Source organism: Stylophora pistillata, chromosome 12, assembly GCF_964205215.1.
Source record: "Stylophora pistillata chromosome 12, jaStyPist1.2, whole genome shotgun sequence".
Classification (NCBI taxonomy): domain Eukaryota; kingdom Metazoa; phylum Cnidaria; class Anthozoa; order Scleractinia; family Pocilloporidae; genus Stylophora; species Stylophora pistillata.
In genome coordinates, this window is record NC_142530.1 from 26,920,106 (window position 1) to 26,934,322 (window position 14,217).

The 14,217-nt window shown below is 36.6% G+C and overlaps 1 protein-coding gene across 1 annotated transcript in view; it reads left to right on the forward strand.

The window, feature by feature from the left end:
* Nucleotides 1-1,446: 1,446 nt before the first annotated feature.
* The window catches only part of LOC111340891 (uncharacterized), a 42,820-nt gene continuing 30,049 nt past the window's right edge, over nucleotides 1,447-14,217 (forward strand). Inside the window, exons 1-17 of the mRNA XM_088740468.1 lie at nucleotides 1,447-1,651; nucleotides 3,295-3,359; nucleotides 4,104-4,166; nucleotides 5,198-5,302; nucleotides 6,064-6,108; nucleotides 6,462-6,515; nucleotides 6,858-6,911; nucleotides 7,337-7,390; nucleotides 7,786-7,893; nucleotides 8,763-8,807; nucleotides 10,040-10,093; nucleotides 10,462-10,506; nucleotides 11,004-11,102; nucleotides 11,524-11,577; nucleotides 12,169-12,213; nucleotides 12,608-12,661; nucleotides 14,010-14,054. Coding sequence (XP_088596594.1) covers nucleotides 1,576-1,651; nucleotides 3,295-3,359; nucleotides 4,104-4,166; nucleotides 5,198-5,302; nucleotides 6,064-6,108; nucleotides 6,462-6,515; nucleotides 6,858-6,911; nucleotides 7,337-7,390; nucleotides 7,786-7,893; nucleotides 8,763-8,807; nucleotides 10,040-10,093; nucleotides 10,462-10,506; nucleotides 11,004-11,102; nucleotides 11,524-11,577; nucleotides 12,169-12,213; nucleotides 12,608-12,661; nucleotides 14,010-14,054 — 1,065 coding nt within the window. The 5' untranslated portion in view covers nucleotides 1,447-1,575. The remainder of the gene's footprint in view (nucleotides 1,652-3,294; nucleotides 3,360-4,103; nucleotides 4,167-5,197; nucleotides 5,303-6,063; nucleotides 6,109-6,461; nucleotides 6,516-6,857; nucleotides 6,912-7,336; nucleotides 7,391-7,785; nucleotides 7,894-8,762; nucleotides 8,808-10,039; nucleotides 10,094-10,461; nucleotides 10,507-11,003; nucleotides 11,103-11,523; nucleotides 11,578-12,168; nucleotides 12,214-12,607; nucleotides 12,662-14,009; nucleotides 14,055-14,217) is intronic.

The following is a 14,217-nucleotide window of genomic DNA, read 5'->3' on the forward strand; positions in this document are numbered from 1 at the left end:
TTTTTTTGAAGTGTCTTGTTATAAAGCAATGAATAACTTTTTCTGTGTTTACATGGCCTCATCTAAACACTAGGGGGATTGCAGAAATTCGAGACGTCTTTGCAAACCTAAAATGCAGTCGAGAGTTTGCAAAGCTATCAATAATTCCCCTAACCCTTAGAGTGTTAAGATGAGTCAGGTACACGCTTTACCCTCTCAAATTCTAGATAATAACATTTCATCATGACAAGTCTCCAAACGACTGAAACAATTTTACGGTTACTGTACTATCTCCAGTGATACCCTAGACTCTGTGGAGGAGAAAGGAAACAATAAATGTTGAGAAGGGATCGAGAGGGCAACGAAACATGAAATTAACGAAAGAACTAGACAATTTGAAGATTGTACGATGAATAGATGATATAGACTGGAGAAGGAGCCGCTGCTCGGAATATGAGCCGTGTTTCTACTCTAAGCAGCAATGGAGTCAACTGGAATAGTGAGTGAGAACTTTATTTTAGCACGATAAGTAAAATCAGCATTGCTGGTGGGTCGTGTAAACAATAGTTACGAAAAAATAAAATACTTAAATATATGTACAATTTAGAATTAAGACTTAAAAGCTAAGACCTATATAGCAGCGGAACCAATTAAAATTAAGGAAAAGAGCAAACAGTAGGGAAAATAAGAACGAAAGAAACATTCTTATATATTAAAGTAAGATTATCTATGAGTAAAATAAAGTTCCAATCACTGCGGTAAATTTCAAGAGCACCGGAACCTTCTGGGATCACGTAATTTACAACGACTATTTTTGCAATGAATAAGTTATTCAAAAAAACTCCTCAGGAAGCTCCTGGATTGTCACGCCAAATCTCAGACTACAATTACTAATTTTATGTGTTTTTCCTCGCAAATACCTCATCTTGGCCTTTATCCCGTTAAGTATTTTGTTTCCTCGTACCCATTGTTATTAAAATGGAACAATCAGAAAAAAAATACCACACGAGGGGCAAACAACCTTATACTTATTTGGGGGAATGTAGCTCCACAGTAGGGTCCTGTGAGAGATACGCTGTTGTGAATGATCATTCTTCAGCAGAGCGCGGAGAAACCCGATTGGCGAATCACATGACCCTTGATCACATTTCGCATAAAAGCTTTTTGTCTGAATTACCACATTCAGGATCAAAATCCTTGCTGGTAGTGTATCAGATTTATTACCTCGTATATTTTAAACTATTACAGTCTACAGCTCTTGTGAGCGGTAACTGAGAAACGTTCGATCTTACTTTAAACAGGCTTTTCCCTTCTGCTGAGCATACCTTTTGTGCGGAAAACCGGGAAATAAACTATCGTTAGAGGGTTGCGTTACGCAGTGTTATTTGACACTGTGGGTGTCTGTCACTTTACAGACGACAAGCATGCTATTTCACAGAAACATAATACAAAACTTTATTGATCGCTGTGGCTGGGGTGTGATACCCTAGATAGCAGGGTAGTACGGCATTACCTTACTGTCTAGCACGCACAAGACTAGGGACTGTTCATTGAACCTTCATGCTTCAGCCCTGTTAGGCTACTTGGGTTGAAAAGATGGGGTTCTCTACCTCTAAAGTAGCAGTTTCTCTTTTGTTTGTCCTATGGATTTGCAGCACGCAGGGGCAGGATAGTAAGTATCATCTTAAGACCTCGATGTGCTTTTGCGCTCAACTTTCCTTCCTTTGGTCACGGACGAGCTACGAACAGGCAATTCCCCTTCTACTAGACGCTTAATTTGCAATTCAATCAGCTCCTTTTTCAGTGGACATTTGGAAAGCCTTTATCTCACCCTTTGCGAATTATTTTGTCTTTTGTTTGGATTTTTGCTCGGCCTGTTCATCCGACCGACCATGATTAGGATGAAAGCTTTATTGTATTCAGCTGTATGCGGGCTTTGTGCATTTCATGGTTTTTTTCGTTATGAGATTTCGCGCCTCAAAGTCGCTTGAACAATCGACTATGCTGTAGATGAAAAGTTAAAAAAGATTTCTTATGGACCCAAATGTTTTCCTGTTCGTTCTCAGAGGTGAAATTTTCATGTGAATGCATTTGGATCAATCGAGGTGTTGTGTGATATCCCTCCGTCTTGATATCTTGCGCAGGATAAAAGCCCAGCGCGTCTACCCTTTTTCAGCAGAAGTACGCTATTTAATGTAAATAATTCTTCAACTTGGCAGTGAAATTGTATTTATTTACATACATTTGTGAAGTTAAGGCATTCGCATGCTCAGATCGACATGGAAAACCTGAACAGCGCAATTTTTGTGATATCGTGTTACGATTTTGCATACCAGCGACTGCGGACAATCGGCCATTCAATATTTCTCAAATGGCCGCTTTATTTTGTGATAAATTATTCTCGTGTGGAAAAAGAAAAAACATCATCACAGAAATTGTCTTTTACACCCTCCCATTGTCAACTGACGTTACCTAAATTATTTGAAATCTCTGAAAAATAGATGTTCAAGGTTCACCAAGCAAAGATTAAACCTCCAAGGCTTGCTTCATAACTCGCGCGCGACGTGTTCTTCAAGAATATGTAAAAAAAAAAAGACCTGTTTGCTGAAAGAAAGTTCTTATTTACCACAGAGAATAGATACAGCGTACAAAGTTAAAAATAATTGAGTCAGAATTTCTACCTAAAATAGAATAACTTCTGGATGGAGGGCTAGAATCTCTACTCCACTTAAATATTTATTTATACTTATAACGGAATAAGTGAAATGGAGAAATACAGTGATAAATAAAATGTAGAAAGATTCATCATTTCTGTGATCTTAACACCTCAATGAAACAATTGTTGTTTCGTTTAAAACTCGATATATAGTCGTAATGATTTGACGAGTTAAGCAGAATGTTTCAGGGTCATCGCGTTTTGAATAAGTTCATGTTATCTGGGTGAGAAGGAATTTTTATTCTGAATCTTAAATTTTGAAATACTGTTCTACATCATAGGTGGTAGAGCATATAGTTACTTGTCACTTGGTAAGGGTCCCAGAGTTGCGTCATTATTGACCTAACGTCATTGCGAGGCTTTAAAAAAGTAACTTGGCGGCCGCGCGGCTGAATACAAACCTCGACTCAATTTGCTCTGAGTAGATTTCGAAACACAGCGGTAGTCATACATTCAATAATATGTTATTCTTACTAATGATTTTTTATGTCTTACTGCAAACGGCGATACATGTCCATTTATCAAGTGGCTTTGAAGTAGATAAATTTATTAAGATCAAGCAAGAGATGCTAACTTTCAATTTCTTTTTTTCGTTTCAGTTCCAACAGAGATAGACATTTCATTAAAAGGTGAACCAGGAGAAAAAGGAAGCAAAGGAAGAGCGGTAAACATGAAATTGATATTAAAGTTAATATGTGCTTTGTCATTGAGAAGGTTAAAACTTTGAAAGCGCTGAATGTGTATCATATTTGAAACGATAGAATTCTAGGGATTCTCTAAAAGAGCTCCTATGTATTTTGGGGAAATTTTTTTACTACGTTGTTTCAGTTTTTGATAACCCCAGAAACAATCTTCACCCCTAGTGCACAACCTTAAAGCATGTGCTCTTGCAAAACCTTGCATCCCTGTCATGCATAAAACTAAAACTGTAATTCTATACAAGTTTGAATAGCTGTATGTTCATTTTTTAATTATCTGTCTAGTTCGTTGTTTATTTCTTAATTATTTACGTGATTGAACAATGGTAAGAAAAAAAAAAAAAAAAAAAACTTTTCCGATAGTTAAAATTAAAACGTTCATGAATGAAGAAGTACTGTATACTCTGTGCAGTTTCTCAAAAAGTTTACCGAGAGAAGACAAATTTTACTTCGAAATTAAACACCATGTTAACCCCTTTAAGTTCCCAAGATCTGATTTTTAATTTCTCCTCTAGTTGCTACACGTCCATGTAAATTAGTTACTAGAATATGGTAATAGATCAAGAAAAGAACCTCTACTTGATAAGTTTGTGTATTCTCATTACCTGTGAGCCAGATTATGCAGGGAATATCAAAGGGAGATTTATACAAGCTTAATTATAGCTAAATTAAATCTGTGAGTTGACGAAAAAATGAAATTTCAATTCTAGGGTGACCAAGGTCCACCTGGTGATAGGGGAAGTACAGGAGTAGTTGGACAGGATGGTGCTGATGTAAGGAAATAAGGAATACCCTGTAAATTATTGATTATCTTTGATTTATATTAACAATTGCCTTGTATTTGTTAGTTTTTCAATAAGTGTCATTTTCTTTAGTAAAACATCTTTGTTTTGGTCTTTCTACCCTAAAATTCACTTGAGAAAGTAGAAAGGCATCAAGGTGGCAAATTTTTGGACAGTTAAACAATTTAATGTGTGGTTGTATCGAGCTAGTATCACTGTAAAAGAGTTGTAAAGTTCTGCATTATTGGTGTAGTGCAGTTGAAAGATAATGGTACATTGCAGACTAGAGCCATGCACTTGTCTGACACGTATATGTCTGTAAACAGACTAGTTAAATAACACATTTAGATGAAGTGTATGTGCCTTTGTTATTCATTGCCATCACTTTCCTTTGTGTGCTATGGTGTTCCACAACAATAGTGATGGTATATGTAAATGTTCCAGTCTGCAAGCATGAAATTTGCAGCACAATTATGAAAATGTCAATGAAAACTATGGTATGCAGATTTAAACAGAAGAGCGAGATAATTTGAAATCTGTTATAGTTTTCTCAAAAGCTAAGAAAAAAATAGTTAACGAACACTGTCTCAACCCACACCTCCCTCTTGCCTGCAGCAACAGTTGGATTGCTATTACGGTTCACGTCTATGATCACAAGTTTTATTTTACATGCGACTGTAATTGTTGGTTTGAACTGGACTTGGGAGTTAAATTTGTATGACCTATCTAGCTGCAATTTTTTTGTGTGTTTTTTATTCCCCTTCAGACCTTGCAGCTCACTCAGGTAGTCCCCAACAAAACTGCTTGCTACTCAGACTAGTCATTACAACCTCATGATTGCACTTAAAATCACCTATTTGGTATATAACAAACCCTCCAAAAGCTTCATTGAAAACCTCAAGAGCATCTAGTTATTTAAAGCCTTGAACACAAAACTTTCAATTCCAAATTAAAAGACAGTGATTGACTGGACCTCTGATTGATGCCTCAAGAACTCTCATCACTCTCATGTTTTTTGATAGGGACCACCTGGCCCTGCTGGTAGTCCAGGTGCTCGAGGACCTCCTGGCCCGCCTGGACCTCCTGGTAACCCTGTGATCACTATCATTGGTGTCCCTGGATCACCGGTTAGCTAAGTAACATTAATTTTTGCTTTTGTGTATCACAAATGAAAAGAGAGATGAAAACATCACATGAATAAACTCATCCCTGACAGTTTTCATTATAATAAAAGATTTCAAACAATGAGTAAAAACAAGGGTCAAGAAAATACAACATTCTCGTGCATATTCAAACCTTAGTCAATTCTGAACTTTTTGTTATCACTTGTTCTGCCAACTGAGATAATTACGTAAATTTTGATGAATTGAGTGACATTTTAGATTCATAGGTATCAACTGTCAAGCTCAAAAACTGTTGAAATCATCAAAAACCTGATTCCCTCATTATATTTAAGCCCCAGCCAGTTTTGATCTAGGGATTGGATACTCTGTTAATTTGGTTCAAGGGAACTTCATTTTTTCAATGTGTAGATTGCAATACGTTGTATTTAGTTTTTGCCATACTTGCATGGTACTGGGTTGGTTTGTATATTATGGTAAATGCCCTGTGCTCTAGTTTGTCTTTTTTAGTTTGTTGTTGGCATTTCTTTTTTTGTCACGTTTTCCATGGAGTCTACAAATCTTTCAAACCAGATCTTGACATATCATTTAGCCAGGTCAAGGGAAACCAGAACTTATAATTACCAGTCAGATTTACAAGTCAGATCATATGAGTCAGATTGTACAGATTGATGCATTAAACAGATATAAAAGTTCAAGTCGAACATTATTTTATTCTACACAATGAGTAAACTGATCACATGATGACTGGAGCTTGTTTCCTACAGGGAAGGCCCGGAAGCAAAGGACCTCCTGGAAGAGATGGTCCACCAGTATGTATAATCATTAATTATATTCAACACATTTTAAATTTTTTTGTTGAAATGCTAGACATGAATCAGGTCAACTTGCATGAAAGTTAGTTTTACTTGACTTGCATGTACATGTAGTTATATAATCACATAGTTAGACTGGGTTATTCTTTTGTTTTTGTAATTCACATCAGCAAGGAAAACTAGATATACTTTGACATATCCATTTATGATATTAATTACATCTTGAAGACATTTTGTGTGCAAAGAGCAACTTAATCCAGGCAAACATCAGTTGCTACTTGTTGCCTCTTCCTTTATCACAACCTCCTCATTGGCCTTATAATTAACACAGGTTTACTTTGAAACTCTAGGGTCTCCCTGGAGAAATTGGTTCACCCGGGCCTCAGGGAATAAGAGGATTAGAGGTAAGTTGTTGCGGAAAGAAGAATCCAATCTGCCCTCTTTCAGGGAGGTGTTGGTTTATCAAATGTAGCTAAAACGAAAAAATAAAATTTTCACTCTTCTCTGAAGTAACTAACATTTGTGCAGGAAATGACTCATTTTTTGTTTTGAATGCTTAAGAAAATCAGATTTAAGTATTGTTTTTTCAAATATTTTTATTAATCAGAGAACATTAAGAGAAATATATATACAACTTAACATATATTAAACCATTAACAAGTAATTCAACTGAAAAAATTAATCAATATGTACAGTAATGGTGTGGAATTGGGATCCTACATGTAACAATAAATTTTGTATTTCAGGGAAACCCTGGACCTCCTGGTAACACTGGTGAGCGAGGTCGTGATGGACAGAATGTAAGTACTTACTTAATTTTTTTTGTCTTTGGATCACTTATCTTTATCTGTATATATAGGGAGAGCTCTTTGAGTAGACCAGGGGTTTCAGTAGTAGCCAGGGAAAGGGTTAATTTTCCAGCTTTAAGCCTTTACACAAATGTCCTAATGTATGCCTATAATAATATGTACAGGTAGGTTCCACAACAGTGACCACGCATTCATGTATTGCTACTTCCCCTAGATGGGTCCATCACACCTTATCACCCACCCAAGAATTCAAAAGAACAACCCAGTTAGAGCCAGATTGTAGATTTATCGACTCAAAATTCAGCATGCATACTGCTGGGTAACCACACCTCCTATATACTTCACATCAACTTCTAGAAACGTCTGTTCTGTGATGCAGTTTGGTGATGTAGGTTGAGTATCTCTCCTTTCTGTAGGGAACAAGAGGCCCACCAGGATTAAGAGGTCCGCCTGGACTTCCAGGAACCCTGGTTAGTGACACTTTAAATTTCAGTGATGGTTTAATCTTATGTTGTACTATTGTAACAAATTTGATATTGACCAGTACATGATTATAGATACAATTTGGATATATCAACAAAGTTGAAATGGTAAATTGGCCACTGTAATGATTACAAAAGCCGACGTTTCAAGCGTTAGCCCTTCGTCGGAGTGAATAGAGGAATTGTGGGTTGTGTGTGCACATGAACAATCACTTGACGACAGGCGAGACAGTTCAGTAGTAGTCCTAGCCAAGATTTTATGAGTTGTATAGTATATGGGTCCCATGAAATCTGGGGATCAACTATGAACTATGGATATTACAATTTGCAAATTAAATGAATTTTGATAACTATAATTTTTTTGTGTGTGTATGTGTGTGTAGGGTGATCCGGGAAGAGAAGGACCAAAAGGTGAACCAGGGCCAAAAGGTGATCGAGGATTTGTTGGGAGGAAAGGTCCAAAGGGTACAATTGGTAGTCCCGGCCAAAAGGTGTGTTCATGAACTGATATCCTTGATTGTTTTGATGTACAGTACTTGCTTACTATGTGCTTTCAAATTCTGTTGTAAATATTTGTTTCTATGTCCAAACCATTCTGTTTCAATTGTTTTGATTACTTGTATCCAGATAAAAGAGCCAGTTTCCACTGGAAATTATTAATAGATTCATTTGATTAAATCAGCAAAACTTCACATCTTTCTTTTGTAAAAAGGTACAGCATTTCTTACATGCTTTTCAGAATTGAATTTCCTCTACCCCACCTGAATTTCCAGGCCAGTCCCAGCTACAGTTACAGGTGGGATCCCACTTCACCCCATGTGCAAGCATAGCTGGGATCCAGCCTCACTCCAATATAATTTATGCAACAGAAGACGACAGAAGACAATAGACATCTCACAATCATTTTAAGATTGGGAGCTGTTCCAAAAAAATTTTTCCTTGCAGAAATATCTTAATAGGCGTGATTGGAGCATCATGAAACTTATAGAAAATATTTTTCTGTGGAGAGAGTTAGAGCATTTTATTGTTTAAATCAGCGAATTATGTAGATGGGAAGATATTCTTGGTTCTGTTGTTATTGGGAATTTTATTCAGAAGTAAAAAAACATTAATTAACTAATTAGGAGACAAACTTGAAAGGGAAAACCTCTTTGTCTCCTTTTCAACTTTCATTTGAATTTTAATTGTGATTAAACAGTCAACGGGAAACCTTTATTTTTCTTTAATGCTATAACTGTGCTGTATGAGTAGCCACATACAGTCTTGGACTGCCTATTTTTTTAAATCTCAAGATGTGTTCCTCAAATAGCTAAATAGCACCTTTAGTGTCTAAATTTGGAATTTTTTTTTTTATTTTAAGGGTACTGATGGTTTTCCTGGTGCAGCAGGAAGGAACGGAAGCAATGTAAGTACTGACAATGATATCTAAATTGTAAGTTTTAAGCATAAAAAATAGTGATAATTAGCATTCAAATTTAGTGGTTAGTAGTCTGATGACTTGGCTATGAGGCATTTTCGAGCTTAGCCTGCTTCATTGTGCAAGGCCCTTATATAGGAATTTTGTTTATTAAAGCTTTTCATAAATAAATCTCTTCAGTACAGCAGTATCTATATCTAATACCCATTTTCTATGGATTGTGGCTCATATTCAACTTAATTTGACCTGCTTGCCATTACCAGATTATCTAACTATCAAGTTGTGAGATGTGAGTTTAGCAAATAAGTGATGTCCAAGACTTAACTAATACATTTAGTATAAGTTTTCCAATTTATGAATCAAGCCTCTTGTACAACAAGAATCGTGTAGTTGGGACCCAAAAGCACAGTCAAAAACCTTGAAATATTCAAGTTTTTAGGTGTGAACAAATTTAGAAATTAAAATATCCCTAGATTTGAAATCTCCATGGGTTTAAGTCTTCTTTACCTTTTTGCTCTAAGTCCTTTCTGCTCTTTAAGTCTGATACAGTTTCACCATTTATTACTCCCAAGATCTGATTGAAAATTCTCCCCTCTAGCTGTGACACTTTTCCTTGTTAATTTAGTTACCAGAATGTGTGGTGAGATCAGGATAACAACATGTGCCTGATACATTTGAGTATTCTCGTTACCTGTTTGTCAGATAAAGTATGGATGTCGTAGGGAGATTGTTAAATGTGAACAGTTAACTGGTAGTCAACTTAATGGCCCTGCTCCCAGTTGGCTTGTTAGCTCAATTGGCAGAGCGCTGCACTAGTATCGCAGAGGTCAGTGGTTCAAGTCCCGTACAGGCCTGATTTTTTTCAGGTCTGATTTTCGCTATTGCATAAATAGCGCTATCTACTGCGAGGATCGTGCATCATACGTATCTAATACTGCAGTTCAAAATATATGAACTTCATATATTCTTTGTATCCGATTACTTTCACGGGTTTAGTACGAATCAACTTAACAGCCTGCTCCCAGTTGGCATGTTAGCTCAATTGGTAGAGTGCTACACTAGTATCGCAGAGGTCAGTGGTTCGAATCCCATACAGGCCTGATTTTTTTCAGGTCTGATTTTTGCTATTGCATAAATAGCGCTATCTACTGCGAGGATCGTGCATCATAAGTACTGGTAGTGTAAGAGGTAAGAATGATTTGATTGCATTTCTTTTGCAGGGAGATCCAGGTGTTCAAGGGTTACCAGGACCTGACGGTCCTGCTGGAGCACCAGTAAGTCCACATGCTTAATAGTTATAATTTATTTTGATTTGGCTAGCCTCTCCTGATTAGTATATAGTGGTAAATGTGGACTACCTTTGTTATCAGATTTATCCATTTGATTATGCTTGATTTTGATCCTTTCTTCAGAACAAAATATGTACAAAACTTTTCACAGGAAAAGCTCAGTAAAGTGACCAAATGAACTAACATCACAGTTGGTCTGTTTAAAAAAAACTAGAAAATAAAATCCCATTAATTGAAATATGTCATTTTTGAATGACATGCCTGTATATTGAGTCTACAGTTTTACTCGCACTTGTAATAAAACAGAAAGAACAGCCATTTAGTCTAGAACATAATATTTATTACATTTTTAGGGAGAAACAGGACCAAATGGACTGCCAGGACCTCAGGGTGCAGCAGTGAGTACTTTGTTAGCAAGTTTGTGTCATATTACCCTAAGCTTATTTTATCCCTTTATACCCTAACATCAGTAGGCATATTCTACATACTTCTCTCCATACATTTCCTATGGTACATACAAGGAGAATTTGTTTCAATCAAGAGCATCTCAAGCTGGTGATCAGTTGCTTTATTCTCATGACATTAAAGGTTGATTCAGAGGTGACACTGGTGGGAGAAATTAGATGCTGATCACTCTTAGAGGTCAATTGTTTAACAAAGTTAAATATTGATTGTAGCTTTGTTCACGTGGTGTCAGCATATTATTTTTGTTGACGGTGTTTTTGCTGTTTATGATTCTTTCCATTATTGCTGGCAGTTAAACAGTAAATCTTGAACATTGGCAGTTCTAGTTACTTTGCATTTAGTTTAGACTTGAAATGTTAATTATTAAATATTAAGTAATGTGAGTAGTACTTAGATGAAATCTTAAATGTGTGGATCATTATTCATACAGGGACCCCAAGGTGTGGCAGGCTCAGCAGGTGCACCAGGATCTGCTGGTCAGAAAGGTTCAACAGGAGACCCAGGTGTAGAGGGAGAGCGTGGCAAATCGGTCAGTAGTACTGTCCTCATGCTTATTTTCTCATGTGCTGGTTGAAAAACCTCCCACTAGTTCATGCCTACTTACCAATTTGTCCTGCAAAACAAAAAAAATTCAGAAGAATGGATATAAGCGAAAAAAGCCCTTGCGTAGGATCTGGGAGGTAATCACAGCAAACACACTTGCATTAGCCTAGAAATTAAATTATTTGGGTTTACTCAAGAAATATTTAGTATGATTATCTTTGGAAATTTTTTCACTTCTCTGAAAATGACCAGGTACTCTGGTATTCTGAGGATGAAAATCTCCTGTGTTGATTGATTGACCCCACAAATTGGCAGGCTTATTCATATTGCAGTTATAGACAGTGCAGATATAAGATACTGTTATTCAATGGTAAATGTTGGCAAATCCATTGTTTTTAATTATTTAGGGTTTACCAGGTCAAAGAGGTCAACAGGGTCCTCCTGGTGACCCAGGAGATAATGTAAGTGATGCTTTTTTTGTGAAATGGGATTCAATCTTATTTAAGCCACAACAAGTCAGACTCGAAGCAAAGTGATATGTATAGCCATAAATTCACCTTACTGTCATTTTCATTACTTTAATTAGCTGTTTGTTTTCCTCTAATCAACCTCTTGTCATTACTGGTCAAGGCCATGCTCTAAGGAAAATTGTATGGAGCCCAGTGCTGTGAAACTGTGAAATCCAGGGTGCCCAGCATATGCTTTTTATGAAAAACCTAAATTTCTGAGTTGCTCAAGAGCAAAAGTAGGATGCCAGGGGCCACTGGGCACTGCTAGACCACAGCCAAGCTGGCAGTCAGTCACCACGCACACCATATACAATGCACTCGTACAAATAATGAAAAAATAGAAACAGTTTGACAATGTATGACATTAATAGCTGTTATATTTATACTTGTTATAAATTTAAATTTGTAAATTATTTACATCTGAACTATTTCTCAGACACAAGGGCTTGCATGGTCTTAAAAATTGTTGCATATCTAAAACAGTTCTCTATATATTTGTTATTTATAGCAGCTTTTGTCAACTAACAAATCCGTTCCTCCCAGGGTTCTAATGGTGTAGATGGCGCTGAAGGACAGAAAGGAGAACAGGTGATTTGCATTTTAGATTAGTTAAGCCCACCACACAAATTTCTTCACTTTCACTTCTACCAATTTCCTAGTCAAGTTGATCCAATGGGAATTTTTCATTGTTCTCTTTTGAGTTTGAGGTTTCAAGTATTTTCTTTAAGTCATTTTTGAACATGGTTGGTTAGCTCATGTTGTAGAGTTTTGAACTGCAGTGTAATAGGTCAAGGTTGCAAGCCCCAGACTGCACCAGCACTCAGGGTCTTAAAATAACTGAGGAGAATATGCTGCCTTTGCTATGATGTTTGCAAAGGGTTGGACATTCTAGTCTTCTTGGATTAGGATGATAAACCATAGACCTTAATAAAATAAAAGACATATCATTTTGGAAATTGGTCTTTGTGTTATCTTATCTCAGGGTGATACTGGACCAACTGGACCTCAAGGCTTACCTGGACCCCCAGGAAAACCGGTATAGTATGCTTTTTTAGAAATTGTTATCATTTTTCTCCTACAACTGGTGCAGATCCTCTTCTAGGATCTTTGTTTAGCTATCTACACAATACTTATTTATTTATTTATACAAACCTTAAGAGACTGAATGAATGCACAATGTTAAGAGTAAGGCAAAAATACTAGTCTAGTTTTTCATCAGATTCTACAGCAATACATAACTAATTAAAAAAATTTACAATAATGAACTAACAGCCTGATTTCTATGTGTTCTATGCATCACACTTGTCAAGACAAAGATTAATTCAAGGTTCATGTTTTTTCACCACCATACATTGGGCAAAAATATAGTTTCAAGGTATGAAACAGGTGGCGAGGAGACCTCTAGAAATCCTGCCACTTAACTCTTTACATCCCAACACCAGTATTCATATTCTCTGTACTGTTCTCCATTCATTTCCTATTCATAAGGAGCTGACAATGAGAATTTATTTAACATTCAAGAGCTTTTTCAGTTGGTGATCAGGGTATCTATTCTCATGATCTTTAAGGGAAACTGAAGCCTAAAATTATTGGTTTTTTTGTGTTTGTTTCTAGTGAGCTTTAGAGGGGTGAGATAAAGTCTTGGTTGCTAATTTTGTACACTTCCATTTGAATTTGCTTTTTTCCCGTTCTTGCAGCTCTAAGACTATATACTCAAAAATGATAAGCAGCAGTCGAATATGACATCAGTGGTGGGGAACTAATTCGAGAAGGCCTCATATCACATTTCACTCTTGAATTTGATTCCCAGAACAAGCCACCCAACTTCAATAATACCATAAACATACCAAAGTTCTGAAGAAAGAGTGCAGGATTATTATTTTTCTTCCCCACTGGTGACATAATACTGAGCTAAAATAACTACTAACGTAGCTTTCCTGAGCCGCCATATTACGAGGTCAAAATATCACATAAAACTGTTTTTCGAGGTGAAGTTGGGCCCAAAGACTGAAAAAAAAATGTTTGAACATTGATATTTGAGCTATCAGTTACATTTTAAGAATGATTCAATTTTAGGCGTCAGTTCTCCTTCAATGTCACTAAGGAGGAATTAGATGCCAGGCTCTCTTATGGTTTAACGGGTCAAAGTTACATGGAAAATTGATCCAGAATATTGCCAGGTTATTTTCCAAGGGTAGTTAGCTCAGGAATATAAGGAAGGGGAACTAGTCTGTTGATAGTATCCCTTCACGAACAGCAAGCTCTCTTTTGTTTAACAAATTTAGATGACAAGTAGTCAGTGACGAGACCAGTCAATGGTGGTATAGCTGTGTAATAACTGACTTGTATTGGATTTGTTGCTGATTTCTTGATAATTTATTTAGGGTAATCCAGGTGAAGATGGAACTCCAGGTTCCCCAGGTTCACAGGTGAGTCGTATGTCTTCCAACAGTTTCAACTTATGGATACTGGCCTGTCAGATTAAGTGACAAGCAGCCTGTGGAAATCAGGTCCTTATTTCAATATAAGTAAAATTTGTAACCTGTTTGATCTGAAATATCAGCTAGCAATAAATCAAAACATTTGTCAATT